Genomic DNA, 23,068 nt, shown 5'->3' on the forward strand with positions numbered 1-23,068 from the left:
TGCAGAGCTGCTCTGCCCCGCTGCCACCAGCTGCAGCCTGGGGCTGGCACTCGTGGCCTCGTGCCCTGCCACGTCTCCAGTGTCACCACAGGCCTCCATGGGAACATGGATGGGGCACCAGGGCAGCTCTGGGTTTGTTTCAGAGTTGGGAATTCCCACATGGTGGGGAAACATAGAGTTCTGAAAGTCTGTGGGAGGAGGAGAGAAAAAAATCAGGGAAGCCTCAATGGAGATACGGACTTACACCAATGTTTCTAAAAACTGTAAAGACAGAGATAAGGACAAATCTGCTTGTGCTGCCTTTATTCAGACTTCTGCCAACATGCAGCCCACATCACCACAGGCCATGCAGGACCACACAGACTCTCCTTAAAGCAAAGATTGTGCAAGCACCCTGCTTGTAGCAACGTGCTTCTTGAGCAAATCCTCAGCCCTTCGAAAAGCCATCTTTGCAAGGTGTGCCCCACTGTCTTGTGAATGTACCTGGCTTTGTTCAGTGACTGCTGGTTTCCTGCTGCAGGTGGGCACATGCCTGAAGCAGGAAAAGGTCTGGCTCTGCTGGGCTGCTCTGCAGGCACAGCAAGTTCTGTATCAAAGCCCACTGACTCAGAATTGCTGCTCTTGCACAGATCTTCCCTTCCCTCTCCTCCTTCCCTTTTGTGTTCCACAGGCTATAAACTGCCTATTTTTCTTTTGCCCCAAGGATATTCCAAGGAGTTTACCATCTTCCTCTAGCTTCCTATTAACATCCATTCTAGTCTGCAGGAAACAATGACCTCTACTTCCAAAATTATGTGACATGCATCTGATTCAGCTCTGAGCAATTGACTGCAAGCTGTATTTGACCTTGATTTTTTTTGCTTTGTTTGAAGAATAGAATTCTATTTCCACTGAAGAAAGAAATTTTATGTACTTGAAACCCTGTCTCATTTTGCCAGCCATGGTTTAATAAAAGGCATTACCTCTTTCTATAAACCTTGCCTTGCTTGTATCATGTTTCCAGAAATCCACTCTTGGGGTGCCACAGGGCTGAAACCCCAGTGGCAGAGGTTATACAAGACACTGGTACTGCCTGAAGTGGACCACTTAATTATTGTATTTCTTTTGTATGACATTCAGTCTTCTCAAGAGACAGTGGAGAATTTGGGGCTGGCTGCTGTTTTACATTAGTTGGGTTTCTGGATTTGCAGAAACATAATTTACTTAATGACCATCCTGTCCAACCTCCCAAGCATCCTGTGCACATTTCTCTTTGATGAGGAGACCTTTGTTAATTGCATGTGTGGCATGCAGTCACTGGGTTCCTGCTTCCCTTTGCTGACAAGGAAGATAACACTGGACTGCACACCCCCCTCCTCTGCAGTGACTATCAGACTTTGCAAACAGAGACCTTGTTTTGTTGGTTTTTTTTCTACTTGCATACATGAATAATGGATGATTTGTTTATCAAAATTTTCTTGGTACATTTACTGATTTATTGCACTAAAACATAGCTGTTTGGAAATGGAATTCTCATAAATCATCTTTGCCTTTTGAGACCTATTGTCTGCAAGATACATGCACATGAATTTTTGAGTCACAAAGATACTCACATGGAAGCAGAATTTTCTGAGATGGAGAGTGAGGCTTACGTTGTTACTCTGCACTGCTCATAAAGGGACTGCACCATGACATGCATGGGAAATAAACCGAGAGATGTTTACTGGAGTGGAGAAGTAACTCCACGACGTGTTTACAATTTCTGTAGGAGAGAAAAAATAAAAATTCTTTTTATGGCTGTTCAGAAAGGCCTGACAAGAATGTTTGTTTCTGGGAAAGTAATGCTTTCCAGGCTTTTTGCACTTGTATGGATCTTCGGCAGGAAATGAGTTACAACTTCTCATTCATGCAGCATCACCGAATTGTTAGGGTGGGAAGAGACTCTGGAGATGATCCAGCCCAACCCCTTGTCAAGGCAGGATCGCCTGAGCAGGTGACACAGGAATGTGTCTAGGTGGGTTTGGAATGTCTCCAGAGAGGGAGAGCCCAGGACTTCCCTGGGCAGCCTGTTCAGTGCTCTGCCACCCTCAGTGTAAAGAAGCTCTTCCTCACGCCGAGGTGAAACTTGTGCTAGTTTATGGCCATTGCTCCCTGTCCTGTGGCCGGGCACCACCGAAAAGTCTGGCGCCATCCTCGCCACCCGCCTTTAAGACATTTATGCGCATTAATGGACATCGCCTCTCAGCCTTCTCTCCTGTGAACTATATTATAAAAGTGATGAAAACCTACGAGCTATTCCCTCAATGTAGCGCAGAGACGTTAACAGCGTACCAACTGACGCTGTTAGCGTCTCTAAGGTCACGGCCCGCCTGTTTCTCCCTGCCGAGGGGCGCTTTGGACGAGCCGCGGCGGGCGAGCGCTGAGGCCCAGCCGGACACCCCGGCGGGCGCGGGGCGGCGCGGGGCGGCGCGGGGCGGCGCGGGGCGGGCGCGGGGCGGCGCGGGGCGGGCGCGGGGCGGGCGCGCGGGCGCGGGGCGGCGCGGGGCGCGGTCGGTGCCGCGGCTGCGCGGAGCCGCCCCCGCCGGCCCGCGGCAAGTCCCGCCCCGTGCGCCCAGCGCCGGCAGCGGGCGGGGCGCGGGAGCCGCGAGATGGCGGCGGCCGGCGGCGGCGGCAGCCGGGCGGACAACGGCTACGGCGGGCAGCAGGCGCGGCGCAGGAAGGGCCCGGGCGCGCTGGCCACGGGCTACCTCGTTATCTACAACGTGGTGATGACGGCGGGGTAAGGAGCGGGCGGGGCCGCCGGCGGGGCGCCGGGGCCGGGGCGCGGGGCTGCGCTCGGCCGGGCTGCGGCCGCGGGTGGGTCCGGCGGGGCAGCGAGGGCGGCGCCGGGCCGGGCTCCCCGCGCCGCAGGGAGCGGGGCCGGGCCGAGAGCAGCGAGCGGCCTCTCCGCCGCCCTGCCCGCGCTCCCGTCCGCCCCGAGCCGCTGCGGCTGCACCGCCCGGCTGCGGCTCCGGTCCGGCCGCGGGGCTGTGCCCCGAGCTGTCGGTGGCCCCGCCTGGCGCTCTGGGTAACGCTGAAGCGCGCAGCGGGGCTCGCTGCCCCTCGTGCTGGAGAGCGGCTCCGGCGCGTCCGTGCTCAGCTGCCTTGCCGCTGTCCCGGCTCTCACCGTGCCCGTGATGCGGGCTGCGTGCCCGGGGCCCCCGAGCCTGGCCCTGCCCAGCCCGTGCCAGGCCCCGCAGCGCTGCCCCGCAGCTCGGCCTGCCCGCCGTGCCCTGCGGGACGGGCTCCGCACGGCAGCGCGGTGCGCTCGCTGGGAGCTGCCGTGCGGCATCAGTGACACGTTAATGTGCGCTGCAGCAGTTCTCACATCCAGGTGGTTCCTTGCATCACCATGTCACTAGATTTCACTAGGGAGGTGACCCTAAATACAGGGAATTTGTCCACAGCAGTAGTTAAAGGCAAAGATCTTGAGCCCTGCAAGATTTCTCCATAAACCCTTCAGCACTTCTGTAACTTGAGGTTGGAAGCTGCTTTTGGGATATGTGAGCTCCTGGACCAGCCTGGTGCTCTGCCCTTGTCCTGCGTAGCAGAATGCAGACTGCGGCCAATTGGTGCTTGCTTGCGTTCTTAGGTACAAAACTAAAAATATTGGCAACTGGGAACTCTCAAGAGAAAGGAGACTTTTTTCTTTTTTTAAATTAATTGTGGCTGTCGAATCTCCTTGGAATCTGGATAAAAATAAAACCATCTTTTGAAAGACTGGGGATATTTGGGTGGAAGAAGAAAAAAGCCTTTAAAATAGATCCCAACTGAGCGTGTTTTCTGCTAGATAAACCCTGGCAGGTGAGGAGTTGAGAAAGTAGTGTCATGTTTGGGCGGAAGGTTAGTGTAGAATTAATATAGATATGATTCACTTCAATAAGGCAGTTGGACATGAAGATTCTTGTCTTTGCTGGTGGCAGCTGATGCTATTTCAGGTTACAAGATATTTACACTTGTGTGGATCAGAGGTAGGGGAGCTGAGAGAACTCAGTTCTTGTGAGGTGCTTGGTACACCCATTGCCCAACAGCTGTGTTACTGTGAAATGTTACTGAGCTGCTTTATGGCTCTATAGGATATTTGCAGGGTATTTCACTCAGAGGGCAAGGATAATTACCCACCAGCTTAATTTAAGTAATCCATTGTTTCAGAAATAATTACGTGAGTAATACAACATATTGCAGGCAGTCAGGAAAACTTTTCAGTTTTGTTGTGGTGTCCCTGCACCATGTTAACAAGTTCACCTCTGAATTCTTCTAAGAAATAAAAGCATTTCCCTGCTTATTTTGTTGCTCATATGCAATTCGCTTGTGTTTATAAAAGATATAAAAAACCTGAGAGAGAAGCTGTGGTATAAATGGAAAGTTTTCTTCGTGGTCATGAACTTTTTGTCATGGCGTGCAAGCTTCTGAGCATGGGAAATTTCTATTTCTTCAGAAGAACAAATTAAAAAAAAATTGAGTGCTGGAAACTCAAATAAATAACATAAACCTCTATTTAGCTTTCTGTTGTCATATAAATCTTGATCTCAGTGTTACCGATTTTCTTGATTTAGACCAAACCTCTTAGAAAATTCCACTCTTGGGTTGGATGTGATTTATGTTTTTCTAACATGAGCTGCTTTTTTCTGGAGATGGTTGTGATTAGATGATTTCTGCAATTTGGGGAGTTACATACGAGTTCTGTGGTCATGGTCATATCTCTGTGTTGTCTCTCATTTCTCTTTCGGGGTAGGTCACCAAGAGCTCTCACTGATAATTCCTCTTCAAAGGAATGTTGAGTTGGCACTTCCCCTGGACACTGCTGAAATTCCACAATGTACAAGGTTGAGCTTAGGAAAAAAAGCTCAGTTTGTTTCTTTTTATTGTGAAGCCTTTTAAAAAGGTAGTTTTTCTGGAGTTGGTTGACAGAAGCACAGTTGTTCAGATTAAAAGATCTAATGATTGATACACAGCTGGTGGCACTGATTATTTACTGGCCTCGTGTCAGTCAGAGTGCTCAGATTTAGTTTCTCCAACTGCACTGCCTTGGAAAGAGAACTGTGAAAAGAAAAAAACCAAAAAATTCAAGGTGCCCAAGTGATGAAGTGATGCTCTAACAGCACATTGGGGTTTTTTGGAAGTGGTTTGTTTGGTTTGGTTTACAAAAGGCTTATATACTGAAGGACACATCAAGATAATAGTGCAGTAAATAGGTACTAAAGTAAATGTTCTAAAACCATCGTTGCCTTGACTATCAACTGTATTTAAAATAGATCAAATAACAGTTAAAACATGTCAGCATAGCTACTGTATTTACTTTGCATTTGTCTTGGCTTAGCTAAAGAAAACACAACTTACTCCAAAAATAATAGATCTTGTTTCTAGTTTTATGCTGTAGTGCACGTGGTGTATGGATTCCTACATAAAAAAACCATGCAATGGGTTTTACAAGAGCAAAACTGTACAAAAAGCTTATGTACCTGTGGATCTCTGACTGGAGCTCATGCATGTACTATTTGGTTCATGTTTTGGGTGGGTATTTTTTTTAGAAAGGGGACAATCATGGTACAACAGGGGATAACCAGTACTGCAGTTGGTTCTCAGCTGTACTTGCTCAGGTTTTATTGTCCATGGTTCAAAGCATTAAGCTACAGAAAGCTCTGCATCTTGCTTCTCTTGTGTTCAGGCAGACTCTTCCCATCGCAGTGTGAAGCTGTGTAGTCATGCCTGACCTGGCATGGGGAGCTCATTTCTGGAGGCAGAGATGCAGCATAGAAATTACTTTTCCTAAAACCTGTGCTTGACCAAAATCACTGAATAGTGCTATGTGGGAAGAGGGGGCATGCTGTTAGAGCGGAGTGTAAATGTTAGTTAGCTGCTTTAAAAGGTGATTGTGTTTCTTATTTTTAGTCAAGTGCTGTAACAGACTAGTACTTCTGGGTATAAGTAGCTGGTCGTGGTATAAACAATGAATTTTAAAAGGATTTCACTCAGCAAGGTCAATGGTAATGTAATAGCTTTTGAATTTGCAAGAGTTTGTATTAATCAGTGTTGCACAAAGAGTGTTCTGGGTTATGAGTTTCATTGTCCACGTCTACAGTGAGTGGTTGTTGAGAGTCAAAGTACACTTCTCCCTTTCAGGTGTACTCGCTGCATAGCTCTGCTGTATTCTCTTGCATAAATGTTACAGAACCTCAGTAAACTTTGCATAAGAAAATGCTTTTCTATGACCTGTGAGAGAGTCAAGGGAGTTAACCTAAGGACCTGAGCAAAAAGCTTGTCTGTCAAGTCTGATGAAGTGAAAATAAAAAAACACTGTGTGTGTGCAGTATTCATTTTTCTTATTCTGGATTAATCAAAGAATGGTAATCGTCCAGTTTGGAGTTTACAGACAGAGTAGCAGTAATTTAATTAAGTGTAACTCCAGCTGGGCTATCAAGTGGAGTTCAGTGTGGTGGTCAGAGAAATGAGCTTTCATGAGATAGTGGTGCCTTTTGCTGCCCTTCTAAAACCAAGTTTCATTGTCAGCTGATAATCCCTGGTTTCACCTTCTCCTGTTCTATTTTGTCTAGTCCTAGAGGGTGAAGAACTATTTAAGAATCACAGAAACAGGACAGAGATACTAAAATCTTCAGCACAAACTAGGCTCAGCTTTTAATTTTGTATGGATTCGTGGTCTGATCTGTATCAAATGCTTTTTGAAGGATAGTAAATGGAATGGAAATACAGTCTTGCTGGAGTCAGTGATCTGGCACTAGGGTGGAACTGAGCAAAAGGCTGGAGCTCCTCTGGGAGCTGTGGATTTACCAGTCTCTGTTCAGGTGAGAATGGTTTGCAGGCACAGCCAAGAACTGGCATCTTGTGCAACTGGAGAAATTGCTCAACTCAGCAGTTTCTCAACAAACATGGAAGATCAGGAAAAACCAAGGAACTTGACAGATAAGAAGAGTACAGTGTCAATCTGCTCTGATTCCCTGTTCTGAAGAAGAAGCAGTTCATGTTACAGGGGCGAATTCACTAATACTGTAGTGCTTACTGGTTTATTCTACACTGAAGTCCAAATACAAAATGAATCTGATTTATCCTTTGTAAACAGCGGTTACTTGGCAAATGTTTGTCCTTTGGTTTCACAAGATGGCTTTAACTGAAATAACTTGCCACTCTGAAAAAAGGGAGGTCTTGTTTCTTTTTTGTATTTATCTTCCCCACTCCCCCTGCTTTTCTTTGGTGCATGTCTTCCAGAAGTTAAGACAGAAATTAATTAGCTTTCTTTCACTTCTGCTAACAGATTTTGTTACAAACACAAACTTAGATACCAGAGTTACTTATTATTGAAAAATCTGAACTTCACTGTGTGTTTCAAACAATTATTACATTTGGGATTATATGTGCACATACTTTGCAATATCCAAGCTAATGCGTTACTTGTAAGATTATAATATGATGTAAATAAAGGGAATTTCTTCATCGTCTCTGTTACAAAACCACAGCTGCACGCTTTTTTCCAAAGGATGACAAGTATTGTGTAGTTAGTGGTCTTGCTACATGTCTACACATTGAGATGAATTAGCAGAGACACTTGTTGATTTACACAAGGAATTTGGAGCGAGACAGAGGTAAAATTGGGTGGCATTCAGAGTAGTTGAGTGTAAGACAGCCAGGATGAGACTGTCAGTGAAAGGTTTGGGAGACCCTGTTAAGGATTCTTTTTGACCAACCAACCCCTTCGCCCCATGTTTGCCAAAAGCAATTGGAAACTACAATTAACTGTAGATGCTATTTTAAATGGAAAGTGTTTGACCAGGGTTGACCACTCACCTTGGGTTTGTGGCTTGGCATAAACGTGATTGAAGAATTTCTCATGCCGTGGGCAAGCACCAGCTCTGGACAGCTGTGATAGTGAAAACTTCATCAGCCAGGATGAAAGATTTTCAGGTTTGTTTAAATTACCTGAAGGAAAAATCAGCAGGGTTAATAGGTCACATTGTCCACATACAGTTGCAGTTATATGGGCACTACTTACATAGGCTCAGATGTATTTATTGGTTGAAAAGGAAAACTGGGATGGGAATGGCCATGCTGCCTTCAAGGCTGTAGCAGGCTCAGTTTTGTTGAAATTATTTATCTATAACTATTTCTCATGTAATATATGCTACCAACTAAGCTGGATGACCTCTGATAATGTCTAGGGGTTTACTTTGAACTGAAATGTTAAAATCAATGCCTTCTGAATCTTATGTCATACTGCTCTAACTTGGTAATAAGTCTCTGACTAGCTGTCAGGGGTTTTCTGCTTGAACTAAGCAAAATATGATGCCAATCTGCCATGGATAAATTCCATAACTAATTAAACAGAGCTCGCTTAAAAATAAATTGAGACATTAGAGATATTGGTACCATGTCAGTGCTGAAAAATACTTTAAAAATGCATCATGTCTTGGATAAATTTGTAGAAGATGCAAGTATTTAACATTTTCAGTGTTGCAGAGTCAGTGTATTTCAGGACAGTTCTGTCTGTTGCTTTATCAAGTATCGAAAGAAGGATTAAAGGTTTATTTTTATTTCTGCTTTGCTTAATGTCTCCTTTTTTTCTCTTTTTCAGGTGGCTTGTTATTGCAGTTGGTCTAGTTCGGGCATATCTGGCTAAAGGCAGCTACCACAGCCTTTACTATTCAATAGAAAAGCCCCTGAAATTCTTCCAAACTGGAGCTTTGCTTGAGGTGGGTGTAGTCCTATTCCCTAGCCTTACTAATACTTGCATGAATGTGTTATATTTCTTACATTTACTTTAATTCTACTGAACAGCTCACGCAAAAGCTGAGTTTTCCTTTTAGCAAGATGAGTTTTACTGTCTGCCAATTAGCTTGGGCAGCAGAGCTAAATATTAATCTTAATCATTGAAATGCAAATACTAAATCATAAGCACTTGTAACAGAACTAAATGTGTGTCTGAATTGCTTAATTTGAAAAGTTAGTGATTTGAATTTTTCTTTTTGTTCTAGATTCTGCACTGTGCACTTGGTAAGCTTGCAAATTTTCTGTTTACTGTTTTTGTAGAAGACTGAACTTTAAGCAATATATTAGCAAGAAAAATGTTACAGTCTGTGAATTGCTGAATTTAATTCTTGCATAACTTACTCATTTTTGTTTAAAATACATTCCAGACTTTTACTCCCTAATTTGAGATGTCACAAAACAATAAGACAGTGCTTCAGCTCCTGAGTGTTCACTAGCCACTACTTACAGAGCAAGATGGTGTTGAGGTTCCTAAAGCTGCAACTACAAACTTGCTGTTTTTCATCATTGTCCAGACAGCCACATAATGGAGAGGTTATCGGACTGTAGGCTCATAGTGAGTTCTGTGGGATGTTTTAATAACCAAGTGAGGTGTTGGGAGAACTGGTGCTAGGAATGTCAGCAGAGGGCAGTCTGGTTCTGTCGTTGATGAAGTAGTTCTGACCCTCCTGAATCCTCCAGCTGCTCTGAAAATGTCTTAAGAAGGCTGTTCATAAACTGTGCACAGATCACCTCAAGAAATGAATGGTCATATACACCTTACTACTAAACTGTGTATCATCTATTTGCCTGTGCTGCCAAGGCAGTCCTTCCAATGCTGTTTAATTTTACTAAATTTCAATTACTATTTTTCTACCAGAATAAATCATATTTTTAAAAAAAACTTGTCAACATTAATATGAAAGTGTGCCATTTTTAAGATCTTACTTAACAAGTGGCAAGAAGGAAAAGTTAAATCTTGGAACACTGGAGAGAAAACTTTGCAGATAAAATGCTGATTTTACCATCCTAAATCCATAATGCTCTGCTATTTTCTGAACCTAAACTGGTGTGTAGACATCGGTGCTTACTGGTACTAAATCTAAGAATGTAAAAAATGTAGTTGGATTATCATTTCCTCACACTTGGATGTTTATGTCCATCAAATCAGTGAGTAGCAGGAGAGATCCTGTGTTTCACCTTCCAGGCTGATGCAGAACAGCAAATAAGATGATTACGCATCCTGCCTGTGTGCAAAACGAATCATCTGGCTCAGTTGATTTGAGGTGTGGATCCATTTAGCCCAAGTTATCCTTAGTAGCACAGTTTAATATTAGAGAGAGCCATTAGGGGAAAGTGGCAACATTTTATGCTGTTTTTATTCTGCCTTTTTGCTTTCCCTAACAAAGCTCTTTTGCAAAAGATTGGTTTTGGTTTTCTTATAACTGGCTGCGGATTATATTTTTTTTCTGTTAATGGAAGTGTTTGTCAGCTAAATAAAATGAGGGGGTTTTGCACAGCTGGATGCACTGTCGCTGTCTGGTGCAGTCCTACTGACTGTAGCAAAAGTTTATATACAGGGAGAAACAGGAAATTTGCAGATTCCTTTGCCCCTGCTGAACTAATTGCTCTAACTAGAGCTGTAATTCTCTGTCAATAGAAGAGCTTATGTGTGACAGATGGCTGTGTGTATCAGCATAACTTTTCTCTCCACATCTTTTCAGTAGAATCTGTAATGTTAGCATCTGTGAGGCAAGTCCTTCAAAATACAAAGACTGGTAGGGGAGTGTCTCTGTGAAGCATGGTGGAGAACAGGACTTTTGACATATGGCAGATATTTAAAAAATGGAGAGCTCTACCTGGAAAGGAGATAAGATGTAGCCCAGAGACCAAGACAATGTGATAAAACTGAAGAGTACTATGTCTGTAGGATTTTCCTTTTTCCCCTCAAAGAAGCCAAAACATATCATTGAAAATAATTTGACTGAAACTTGCTTTTGACTTTTCTTACTCTTTTTTCCCATTTAATTTTCCTCTGTTCTCTACATCTTTACAAGCACTTTTCACTGTATCTTAAGAGCTACACCTGCTCTTTATCATTTAGCTGTTAGAGGAAAATAAAGCTTTGGGTTGCAAAGTTTAGAAATTTTGTGTAATCTTGCAGTCTAAAGCCGTTCCTGTTTTGGCAGACCTGGCTGTGTGTAGGGTCTTTCTACTGACAGGTCAGTTGGCACCTCAGAACTTGTTGGAAGAACAGTGATATCTGCTTCCTTGAGAAAATCTTCAAGTTGATTCTGTACCTGCCTGTGCATCAGCTGTTCCCTGGGGTTTGTTGTGGGGTTGGTTTTTTTGGTTGATTGGCTGGTTTGGATTTTTTTTTCTGAGCTGTATTTCCAGGAAGGAACTACAAAATTTCCATCTATCAAAATATGGGCTAGATCAGTGTTTCTGAAAAATACTTACTATTTTTGATAGCTTTTTTTTTGGGATATATAGTGCAAAACATATTTATTATCCTTACTTCTTAAATCACAGTAATGAAGAGTATCTTGGATATTTTAATCAAACGGGACTTATTTGAAAGACTACGTCCCAGAAGCTGTTTGATTGAAATTATCTGATTGAGCTGTTCTCTGTATTGAGGAATGTGCTGTAATTGCAACAGGATCAATTACATTTGTTTGCATTTTGATGCAGAAAGCCTTGTAAGGGGATTGCACTGCATTATGCAGTATAAACACACTAAAGGACTGACTTCATATTTTTGAATTAAAACTAATTAAATGCTTTCCTTCCAGAAATTTTAAATAACTGGACTTTGGTTTAGCTGTGTTTTGTTTCCCCACCCCTACCTCCCACCCTGGTAATCAGGAATATTTACTAATTGCAAAATACCTTTCAGGCATTGTTCCCTCTTCTGTTGTTCTGACTGCTTTCCAAGTGATGTCAAGGGTTTTCCTGACGTGGGCAGTAACACATAGTGTAAAAGAGGTAAGTCAAGATACAAATTGATAGAAAAACTGTTGATCCATGCTGAAAAGCGAGTGTTGATTGCTGTCTTATTGTCCTTAAAATGTCTTCTGTTTGTATCCCACCATGGGAAATTGTTCATATGAATTTCTGTGGATCAAAAGAAATAAAAATAGATCTGATTTGACAGTCAAACAGAGCAAGGTCTGATTCTGTCCCTGTAGGACATATAGCTCCTGGATAGTTTCTCAGTCCTTACTGACAGTTAAACAGCTTACAGTGTGTAACACAGAACACAGAATTTGGTACAGCCTTCTAGTGTTAATCTCACTAGTGCCATAATTAAAAGCAAAATCTCATTGCCCTCCTGCATATGCAGTTCACTTCCTGTGGCATCTGAAACTCCCCCCTCAATTGTTTGTGCACAGCACTGCCTCTGTGCTCTCCATGGTCACTTTCCAGGATAATCTTTCTTCTGTCCTTCATTCAATTTTCTTATATTCAAATGTAGGTAATGTTTGGGGGTTGAGTGTTTTTTCTCACTGCTCACCACACCAAATAGTGCTGTACTTCTTGCAGATCTCTTTAGAATCTTTTGGAAGCTGTGTTTTTTAAAGATTATTCTTGATAGCTGTTTCAAAATCTAGACATGCTTTAATTGGTACAGGTTGCTGACCATTGGTACTGGTGATTGACTCGTGTCATTTGAATCCTTGTAGTAGCCCAGATATCCTCCATTTCTGCTGTAACTTTAGCCAACTAATCTTACGGGTTTTCTTCTTATTAAAGAAAAAAAATTAGTCTCAATACCAGTGTCAGCATGGGTGCCTGAAACAAGTGACAGTCACTTTATGCATAAGATTATTTGTGACTTGACATGGAGAATGTCTTAAGGAACTTGTCTTTTTACAAAGTCTTGAGGGAAGCTGCTTTCTGTCCCTTCCTCCAAACCTGCTATCAGACCATCCATGCACATGTAGAGTAACATAAGTCACTGTAGTTCCTAGTAATTAACAGTCCTTTCTGGTATTGTGAAGCTTTAGTTTCATGCTGCTTAGAAGTGGAGGAATGTTATTTTTCTCAATAAACATAAAATCTATTTTCTAATGGACTTCCATTGGTGCAAATTAATGTACTCTGGTCTCTATTAATTCATCAGAAATAAGTACTAGGTTTTGAACAAAAAAAAGCCATAATCTCAAGACGTTAAATTTTTTTTATATATATGCATAAAATACATTAAAATAAATACTCCTGGAGTTGTGCTTGTTATCTATATGATATTGGGTTATCTGGTGCTTCATAAAAAAAACAGTGATAATGTGTTTATATGAATTGTCTCCCGGTTTTGAAGTAACCCAAATATTAAAAGTTAGATTGAAAGGATTAGAATTATTTCATGTGTTGTCTGTTAGACATCAAAGAAAAACCTGTAATATGATTGTGGGTTAGGTTTTTTTGAAGCTTATGCCCACATTCTCACCAGAGAAAACCAACAAAATGGCAGCAGTGAGTATAGCCAGATATTTGATATCTGACTTTTAACAAGGATTTTTTCAAGAATATTCCATGCAGATTTTTTTCCCCACACTTGTGTGGTCTTCTGGTTAAAGTCTTGCAAGAGACTGTATTATGTGTTACTTCTTTAATGTCTTAGAAAGTGGGTTTACAAATGGCTTGGATGAGGAATCCTGTGATGAGTTTCTGACCTGTGACTTAGAGCAAATAAATCAAATAAGAGGCTGTATTCTTACCCTTCCCCTTGCCCCAGCCAGGGAGCCTGCAGGCTCACCTGGGGCCATGTATTGCAGGTGTCACAAATGTTCTACTTTCTCTAAAGGGCTGTCTGCACAAGTGAGCTCCATGGTGAAGGCCAGGATTAAATTGTCACACAGCTTTATGGAACTTGTAAGCAATGCAGCTGCATGATGAGGTTCTTGTAAAATAAAATGCAATTTTCCTCTTTAACTTTTTGAATAATACTTGTTCAGTATCTTGCTTTCCCAGACTGTTTTTGTATATAATACAGCTAAAAGAAGAAATGTGTATTGCATCCCTCCTTCCGTCAGGATACACTTCTAGAAATGTGATGTGATTTGAAGCATGCTTCTTGCCACTAACCTGTTTGTGCTTTTTGTGGACTTCAGTGCTGATGTGTTGTTAAACTCCATATGAAGTTATTCACAATAAATGTTAAAGCATGGCAAATGTTAAAGCACTGCACACTGAGATTCTCCTCACCTGTCCTGTAGGAACAGTTGTTGGTGTTGCGGAGGAGGGCCTGGCATGTCATCACTGCTGGCCATTACATGAGAAAGGAACCAGTTCAGTGAATTTTACTGTTTCCCCTGCAAAGGAGGGGGATGAACAGCTTTGTGTGAAGGGCTGGGAGGATGTAGGCATAGGAGAACAAAAAGTGCCCTTCAGCTCAAAAGATGTCTTTTTGAATTTGAGTGAGCAGTGAGATCTTCTGGTGACATCGTGGCAGGCCTTCATGGAGTTCCATTCTGATAGATAATTCTGCACCCAGTTTTGATTGGTAATTTAAAAATTTGTCAGCAGGCAGTTTATTGCTTATCCCATTGGGCTCAGTTAGAGATGAGTTGCAAATAAATGTAATATATATTTAGAAGAACTTTTGTAGTGCACACAGGCAAGCGATACTGTGCAAACAACATTTACAGCACATAGAGTTGGTAATTGGGACTCTAGTATCTGCAGTTGGGAATTGATACCTTCAATCAGTAATAAAGTATACTGACTTAAAAGAGAGAAGAACATCTTAACTTACGGTATTTAGGACAAAGTTGTAGTAAAAAGTCCATGCTGGAAGGGTCAGAACTCTGAATGGCTGAATACAATTGAAAAACGTGACTCATCATTGCTTTACATCTATGTAAAATTAGAGCAATACTATACAACACAATAGTCTGTCATGCTCTTTGTGCCTACTGTAATGTTTTCTTTTTTTTTTTTTCCCTGAATTTTATGTTTTATTTTTTAATTACTGCACCAGAGAACCAGCTCTTTGGAGAGAGACGTGCTGTTCCAATATTTTCCATCATTACACTTGCATAGTACTGCTGGTTTTGCTCTTCTGCATTGGATTGCTTAATTATGTGTTTAGCTGAAATTTTCTGCAAATTTGTCAAACTGTTACTCTTAATGTAGAGAAATTTCCCTTTCCAATCTTAAGGAGAACATTAAAAACCTCTCAGGCTTTATTTTGTCAACTCCCAGCTCTCATCTCTGCATCTTAAAAGACAGTGGTCTCTTTTATATTTTAGCAAACATCATCTGCTATTCACAGTATTTAAGAAAAGCTGAAATATATTCAGGATCTTCCTTGATGTTATGTTGGCTTGAAACACATGCCAAAAAATTATGCCTGTTGTTTAATTGATCCCTATTAAGAGAGTTGGATAAATAAGGTGTAAATAAAGTTTTGACTTGTGTCTAAGGCTCCTTGAAAGAATGGCATGAAAAAAGTAGTGGAAGAAGAATTGAATTCTCAGAGAGCATTAGCCTTAGTGGTTTATTAAAGGTCTACTGGTATTTGCCCTATCTTCAACCTGGAAGAGGAATTATGCAAATGTAGCATTAGCAGTGGCTAAAAGAGTAAGACTCCTGAAAAACTGTTTTTCCTTAGATAGGGGCACAAGTTATGAAGGCACAATCGATGATTCTTTAAGTGACCTAACGGGGTTGTGTGTTTCATAATGGTGTGAACTGTTTTAATAACTTCTAATACAAAGGAGAGGGGGGAGACCAGACTTTGAAGGCAGTGTCAGAGATGTCATGTAGTAGAACAGAACTGTTACTGCTGTAATTTTCTACTTCCATGTGTATGATTCACTGTTAGCACCCCAGTTTCTTGTCCTTGTGTTCATCCTTGGATGCTGCTTCAAGCTGTAAACTTTTGGATTTTGACTTTACCCATTTCCATAGCTAGGGAAAGAAGTGGGATTTAAAGCACAGGTTGAGGTGAGTCACAGGTTTAGGTGAACTCATCACTAAGCTGCTACTCCCGATGTGGCCAGAAGATGCAGCTCTGGAGTGCTTGCAAGCACATTCCTCCTTTGGAGCAGCAGCATCTGGGAAGTGTTGTTCACTTTTCTGTGTTGAGGGCTAAGTCTTCCTTATAAAGCAGACCTCAAACAGGATTAGGATCCTGCAGCAATGTGTAAAAATAGATTTGGTCTCTTCTCTGAAAATCTTAAGTAATTTTTGGATTTTGCTCTTTTATGATGATGTAAGGGAGATTAATATATAAATAAATTATCTGAATGTGGGAAAAGAATGAGGCGCTTTTGCTGCAAAATGCAGTTAAAGTGACCTGAAATGTTACATGCTGCAGAACATAGATTTACAGCACAATACAGATTACCAGCAGCTCTACATTCCAGGATAGCTCAAGATTTTTGTATAAATTTTTCTGGATTTTGCAGTCTGTAACACAGCTTTTTCTGGGTAATTCCTTTAGGAAAAAATTATGGTTTTTTACTCAAAGTATATGATAATTCCCCTCCTATTAAGAAGTTCCTGATTGTGTGTGTGTATATATATATATATATATATATATATTCTTGATTTTTTTTTTTCCTGTTGGTTTGTACTTTGTCCAAGATTAACAGAGTGCACCACTCACATCTCTGACTTCCTTTTCCCTTTATTCAAGAATTAGAGGAAAAGAGAAAATATGGGCCCCTGTGCTTGAGGTATTTTTGTTCCCACTGTCCACCTTGAATTTGGGCTCAAGGTGCTCATACAGCTGGGAATTCTGTTGAATAGGGGAGGGAGGGAGAGAGGGAGAAGTCTGAATTAAAATCATGCCTGCTCCCTCAGGAGTTTGTACTGCAGGTATGTGACTCCACATACACTTGAGATCCTTTGGGAACTTGAACCTCATAATGATGCTCCGTAATCTAATAAATATAACTCTTCATTTTAAAGTATATGCTTTTGAGGAGTGATCTTATAAATATCACAGGTAAAAGCAGTTTATTGCAGAATGTTTTGAGCTTAAAGAGACCCACAAGGATCACTGAGTCCAGCTCCTAAATGATCCCATCCAGGGATCAAACCCACCTTGGCATTATTAGCACCATGCTCAGACCAGCTGAACTGATCTCAAGGTTAAATTGTGGAGGGAGTTAAAGCTGCTTCACTGATGTGTGAGTGATATAAAAGCTCCAAGAGGTGTCAAGCAGTGAAACATGATAACTGCCTTGAGTGTAACATTAGAGGAACCATGCTAGTTACAATAAGCAGAAAATGGAGCAAGGAACAGTGAATCAGGTCCATCAAGCTTACCTGAGGTGAGACAATCTGAGCATGGTTCTTCTCTCCTCCCAGCCTGAGATCTGGTATTAGCTGTCCTGCTGCTGCTCAAAAGTAGGACCCAGTTTCTGACCAGAGAAAGGAAAACAGTGCTTCTGCTCAGAAGTACCATGAACTAGTATCAGAATATTAAATCTAAACCAAGTATCAAGTGTTAGGCCATTCTTTCTACACTAGGAGACAATCATAGGACAGAAATAGAAGCTGGTACTCTATAGGAATGGGAAGAATTAAGAATTATACTCAGCATTTCAGGGGTTTCTTGTACCAATTTACCTTGCACAGAATATGACAGCTGAAGTTACCCAATCAGGAAGCAGAGCTATTCTTAAGCAACTAGAAAAATAAGAGCACGATAAGAAGGGTTTTTTACTGTTGTTACTAATGTTGCTTTTAAGCTCGTTCTTGGAGTCTGTTGTCTAAAATGATGCAGTAAAGTAACCCACAGGACTTGTTTTTTGTGAGGTTTTCTTGGGTCTGGTGAGTAACTGGTAATGCTCATGCAAAGCCTTTTTTCCATTCTCACAGGTACAAAGTGAAGACAGTGTCCTCTTGTTTGTAGTGGCCTGGACAATCACCGAGATAATCCGTTACTCTTTTTACACGTTTAGCTTGTTAAACCATCTCCCTTATCTCATCAAATGGGCCAGGTCGGTAGCATCATAAAAATTACAGCCTTAAAGCACTGATCTAACAGGGATATTTATCTTGTAAAGTAGTTGCATTGCAAAAAATTAGATTCTGCCTTCAGGTAATTGCCCTGTTTGCGAACATGACTGCCTACCTTCTTTCCAGCAGATTTTCAGGTTACAAAAATCTATTGCATTGCAAGCTGAAAGAATCATTTGTCTGAACTAGGTTCCATTTTCAAAGTTATGGTTTGTCAGAAACTGATATTTAACAGTAGGGGATGACAGTAAGTAAACTGACATTTGGCAGTAATTCTTGAATCCACTGGTTGTCCTTGAAATAATATTTAAGCTCATTGATTAATACCAACTATATTTGGCCCCGTTTTAAGTAGCAAAATGACTCCTACCAAAGAGTTCAGAAATCAAATTAAGTCTGTATGTGTGGAGAATAGTTTTAAAGATAATTTGTAAATTCTCAGATAAAATCTTTAAATATTTCCAGACGATTGCTGATTTGAGTACTTACCTTGCAATAGTGTTCATACCTTGCCATGCTCTAATCAAATAAGATTTAAGAAAAATGAATGCTGAGTGGAGAATTGAAAAGTTGAATGTCTGTAATATCATTTAACAAATATTTTGTCAGAGTTTGTTATAACTTTTAATTCTTTCTGTGTTTCATTCCAGGTACACTTTGTTTATAGTATTGTATCCAATGGGAGTCTCAGGAGAATTACTCACAATATATGCTGCATTACCCTACGTCAGGCAGTCTGGCTTGTATTCCATTAGTTTACCTAACAAGTACAATTTTTCATTTGACTACTATACATTCCTGATCCTGGTCATGATCTCTTACATTCCAAGTAAGTATGAGTTTGTTAGGTTTCTTAGTATTAACAGCTGTACCTGGAAAAGCAAACAGTTGTGGGATTTACATACATAGAAGTAACCAATCTAGCCTGCTGATGACCTTGCTTAATTTTTGCATGGTTGATAAAGGTTTCTCATGGAAATATCAGCTTCTGCTGTTTGTATATGTATGTTTTCCACCCCCTCCTTTGTTGTTTTGCAAACATACTGTGTACCATAGTTTTAGAAATAGAAAGAGAAAAAGCTTTGGATAGAGAGAGATGAAAGAGGCACTGATGTGAATAAAATGCCTTAGAGTCTGAAAAAGTGACACTAAAATTACATAAAAATCAAACAAATCTGGAAATTTCTCTTGAAGGGCTTTTTCTGCCCTGCAGTCTGTTTTCTCTGTATTGTGTGCATGCAGATATGGCAACTTTTGTCATCTGCTTCCACATTTAAGAGTTAAATAAGGCATTTTGCATTTAATTAAAAATGTGATTGCTCTAGCAGAAAAATTAATAGTACCTGAAAACTAAGAACAATAGCAGTTCATCTCTTTAGTGTGTAAAAGGCAATAGATAACTTAAGCAAAATGTGGATAAGCACATCCTCTAATGGAGACTGGGGGACTTTGACCATGTGACTGCATCTTGCAGGCTCCTCTGCACACTTGATTGACTCGAGTCTGTTTTCTCCTTAGTCTTCCCTCAGCTCTATTTCCACATGCTGCATCAGAGGCGAAAGGTTCTCTCCCACACTGAAGAGCATAAGAAGTCGGAGTAATTCCAACTCTTTTTCAGAACTTTTCAAACATCAAAAATGCTGCAGTTTTTCAATACCCAGCACATTTGTAAAGAGGATACCAAGATAAGTCAGAGGTAAAAGACCAACAATTTAGCAAGAATAACTAATAAATCTGATTTCAGTGAAATTCCAGGATGTCAAACATTGAAATAATTTTCAGCTTGCAGTGCTTCAGAAAAATTAAACTTTATATGGCTTGGCAGTTAACCTTTTCCTTAAATGATGTGCTAAATGGTTTTCATTTATTACTAAATGTCAGAAGGTTGCAGTATGAGTGATGAAGTTGTACCCACAAAATGCCTGAATTGGGATTATATTACAGATACCTCTTTTTTGTAAGTGCTTGACTGCATGCCAGAAACTGTATGTATTGCTGTGAAAGCGAACAATATGCTCTGGAATACTTCAGGATAATGTCAGAGACATCAGTGGAGCATGTAATCTGGGCAAAGTATTTGAATTTAGAAAGATACGTTGTGTATTTAAAAGGTGATGGAAGCAAGAACAAGAAACTAATTACGGAAAATTAGGGGAATGTGTTTTTTTAGGAATTTAAACAGTGCAGTGTCTGACCAGAGTGTGCTCTCTGAAGATCTTGTTTAAGATCTTCTGATCACTCAAATGCTAATATTAATTCAGAGGCTGTAATTCTTATCTGAAACATTAAAACTGCCCCAAGTACTGCATCCCTGAATACTTTTTTACATATTAAAAAAAAATCAATACTAACTGTAATACTGTAGTTGTATCAGTATTGAATCTAAACAATATAAGGAGATAGTTCACCCAGAAATAGGAGCAGTTCTCCCTTTTTCACTATAAATTATCATCTCTAGTCATTGTCTGTGATACTCATCTTTCAGTGCTGAGGAATACTTGGTCTGCTGTGTTTGGGGACCTTGTTCCTTAGTCTGACTTTCCTCAAGTGACTGAGGTCATCACTCTGACACATCCAAGCAGGCAGTTCCAGGCACTCAGCTTCTGAAGTGTTGCAAAGTCATAATCTGCTCCTTGCTGAACAGATTATCTCATGTGTTGCATGCTGCCTTTGCAGACTGGACAAGTCATCCTTATCTGTTCTTTGGAAAGAGTGGAAGACCACAAGAAATTACATTCTCCTAGGTGCTATTTCTGGGTTCTCAGGCTTAACCTTTCCTTGGGAAGGTAAAAGGAAAATGGAAGAGCTGAGAAAGCACTAGTGCTGTGTGAGCTGTGCCCCAGGTCTAGAAGAAACTTCTGATTGGAGTAACAGGGTGGGGTATGAAAGGAATAAAAGAGGAAGGGAAATTAATGGATATCCAAGCAGAGACAGAAGGAAATATAGATTACAGCTTTGCTCTGTTAGGAATTGATGGCCAAATAGCCCTGTCTGCATCCAGTCAGAGCTTTTCTGGCTTCCCTCTTGTTCCATGGTTTAGTGCACAGATGAGGTGTGACCACTCCCATGCTGCCTGCTGCTGTGCCTGCCAGCACCTCCCCTGGACATGGCCCAGTTGTGTTTGACACATCCCAGCTCTTCCTAAACACAGCTGGGAGGTACTGAGGACACAGCTCTCTGTTCTAGGAGTTGGGAAGAGCTGGATTTACAGTTATTCAGATTTATGCTTGTCAGAGTGATACTAAAAAAAAACTACTTGGAATTTTTCAGTAATTTTTTTTTTGCTCCATCAAAAAGACTGAATTTTCCTAACTTTCACTATATAGAGCCTTTCCTGTTCAACACAAACAGGATTATTACAAGCAGAGAAAGGGTAAGAGACAATAATATTCTTTGCTTCTATTTTCAACATTTTGGAGCCAATTATTGACTGACTTAAAAAATCACAGGAGGTTGTAGCAAGTTGGGTATTGGTCTTTTCTCCCAAATTACAAGCAATAGGACTAGAGGATACTGCCTCTTATTGTGGCAAGGAAGGTCTAAATGGGATATTAGGAAAAATTTCTTCATGGAAAGGATTGTCAAGCATCTGAAGAAGCTGTCCAGGGAAGGGATAGAGTCACCATCCTTGAAGATATTTAAAATACCTGAAGATGTGGTGCTTAAAGACATGGTTTACTGGGATTTTGCAGTGTTAGGATAATGGTTGGGTCTTTCCCAACCCAAACAATTCTGTGATTCTATTACTGTGGCCATATACAACCTCAGAATGATTTTGGATTCAAAGATGCAACAATTCAGTTCCTTTCTGTATTAGGTTTTGTGCTTTGTTTTAGTGATGTGAGAAATGTTACATTATTCTGAACTCATTGTTTGAAAGTGTGAGCTTCCACCTCTGAACAAAACATCTCCTTTTGCTTATACTTGCTGTTAAAGAAGTTAATGTCAATATTTCTCAAGGATGTAATCTAAAAGATCTGATTTCCTGATGTACTTAGGTTACTGGATATTGTGAATGCTCAGCTGCTGAACTTTTCTTAATTTGATTTCTGTGCCCAAGTAAAAGATTTGGTTTCAAATTTGTTGGTCCAATTTGGAGATAAAAAATGGCTCTGTAATACTCCTGGCTCTGTTGATGAGAAAGATACAGTACAGATCTACAACAGATAGCACTGGCACCACGGAAAAGCAGAGCAAGCTGCCAGTAGGGAGAAAGCTTCTACAACCAACACCTTTGCTGAACAGACTTTATGATGGAATATTTGCTTTAATTGAAAGTATCAATTTATGACAAAAATGCAAATAAACTATGGCCTTTTAAAAGAAAATTGAGTTACTTTTCCTTTCAGAAGACAAAGAAGCTGCTTTCACAGTAAGAATTCTTACCAGCAAAGCTGATTTATAAATTATATTCTGAAGTCTGAACATGCACTTACTATGTACAAAAATTCAGTGCTTCATGTTGTAGTGCTTTTCCAAGTTTATCTTCTATGGAAATCACTGGAAGGTGATCTTGAGAGAGAACCATAGTGTGATGCCCTAAAACTGTTTGGGTTGTTCCCTAATACTGATTTTGCTGACACATGTGAGGTTTCTTCTCATTAAAGAGGTTTCCCCTCACCTGTCACTGAAATTGTCAAGTGGTTTCTGTGAACTCTGTAATAGAAGCTTTGATTTGTACTGTGTCACAAATGCAGAGGGGTTTATTTTCCCCACAGACTGTTTACTTGGCTTGCATGTTCTCCATCAGCCTTTCCAAACCAGCAGGCCCCCCCTGCTTTGGTGCTCTCTGTTGTGTGCACTGGTTCAGTTGACAGCACTTTTTGTTCTACCATGCCAGCTCTGAGTTAGTCACTACCCTCCAAAAGACCATGGTTTTCACCAGTGGGTAGTTTACAACTGGAATTGTAGAAATTATCATATTTGTAAATTACAGTAAGAATGCAGGTTACGGTGCAGGTAAATTGCATTTTTTTTCACAATGTGATGGTTTTATCAGAGGGTTTTTTTCTTACCATTATGAAGGTTGGCATTTGTGTGGACCAATCTGCAGTGTCATTTTAAAACTTATCTTTCAGCTTAAAATTTTCATGAGTATACATCAAATCATATATTTTGATGTATATATCAGTGAGACTTGGGTGAAAACTATATATAGTCATTTTTGTATTTTTTTCTATGTTGTGAAGAATAAAATTGTAATTTTATAAGTAATTCACTAAGATTATTATAAGTTAAATGTATTTTTTGTATATTTAGGAATCTGGTATTACCTGGAGTTCTGAAAGACTTAACCATAGATTTTTTTATGCAT

The 23,068-nt window shown here is 40.6% G+C and overlaps 1 protein-coding gene and 1 long non-coding RNA gene across 3 annotated transcripts in view; one reads left to right on the forward strand and one right to left on the reverse strand.

Moving 5' to 3' along the window:
- Window positions 1-1,592: 1,592 nt before the first annotated feature.
- Window positions 1,593-23,068, reverse strand: part of LOC110468292 (uncharacterized) — a 28,338-nt gene continuing 6,862 nt past the window's right edge. The window contains exons 3-6 of one of the 2 annotated variants that reach the window (XR_014956705.1): window positions 17,059-17,153; window positions 11,671-11,895; window positions 7,819-7,950; window positions 1,593-1,741 (exon numbers count right to left, since the gene is read on the reverse strand). This is a non-coding gene — a long non-coding RNA (uncharacterized LOC110468292). Of the gene's footprint in view, window positions 1,742-5,595; window positions 5,753-7,818; window positions 7,951-11,670; window positions 11,896-17,058; window positions 17,154-23,068 lie in introns of those variants that run through there. The other variant, XR_002465062.4, reaches the window with a different exon arrangement.
- Window positions 2,589-22,082, forward strand: HACD2 (3-hydroxyacyl-CoA dehydratase 2). The gene is made up of 7 exons (XM_021526069.3): window positions 2,589-2,758; window positions 8,603-8,720; window positions 9,003-9,021; window positions 11,678-11,766; window positions 17,614-17,735; window positions 18,405-18,583; window positions 19,273-22,082. Exons 1-7 carry the CDS (start codon window positions 2,628-2,630, stop codon window positions 19,353-19,355), a joined length of 741 nt encoding a protein of 246 aa, XP_021381744.1. The 5' UTR covers window positions 2,589-2,627; the 3' UTR covers window positions 19,356-22,082.

This window comes from Lonchura striata, chromosome 7, assembly GCF_050655825.1.
Source record: "Lonchura striata isolate lonStrDom1 chromosome 7, ASM5065582v1, whole genome shotgun sequence".
Classification (NCBI taxonomy): Eukaryota; Metazoa; Chordata; class Aves; order Passeriformes; family Estrildidae; genus Lonchura; species Lonchura striata.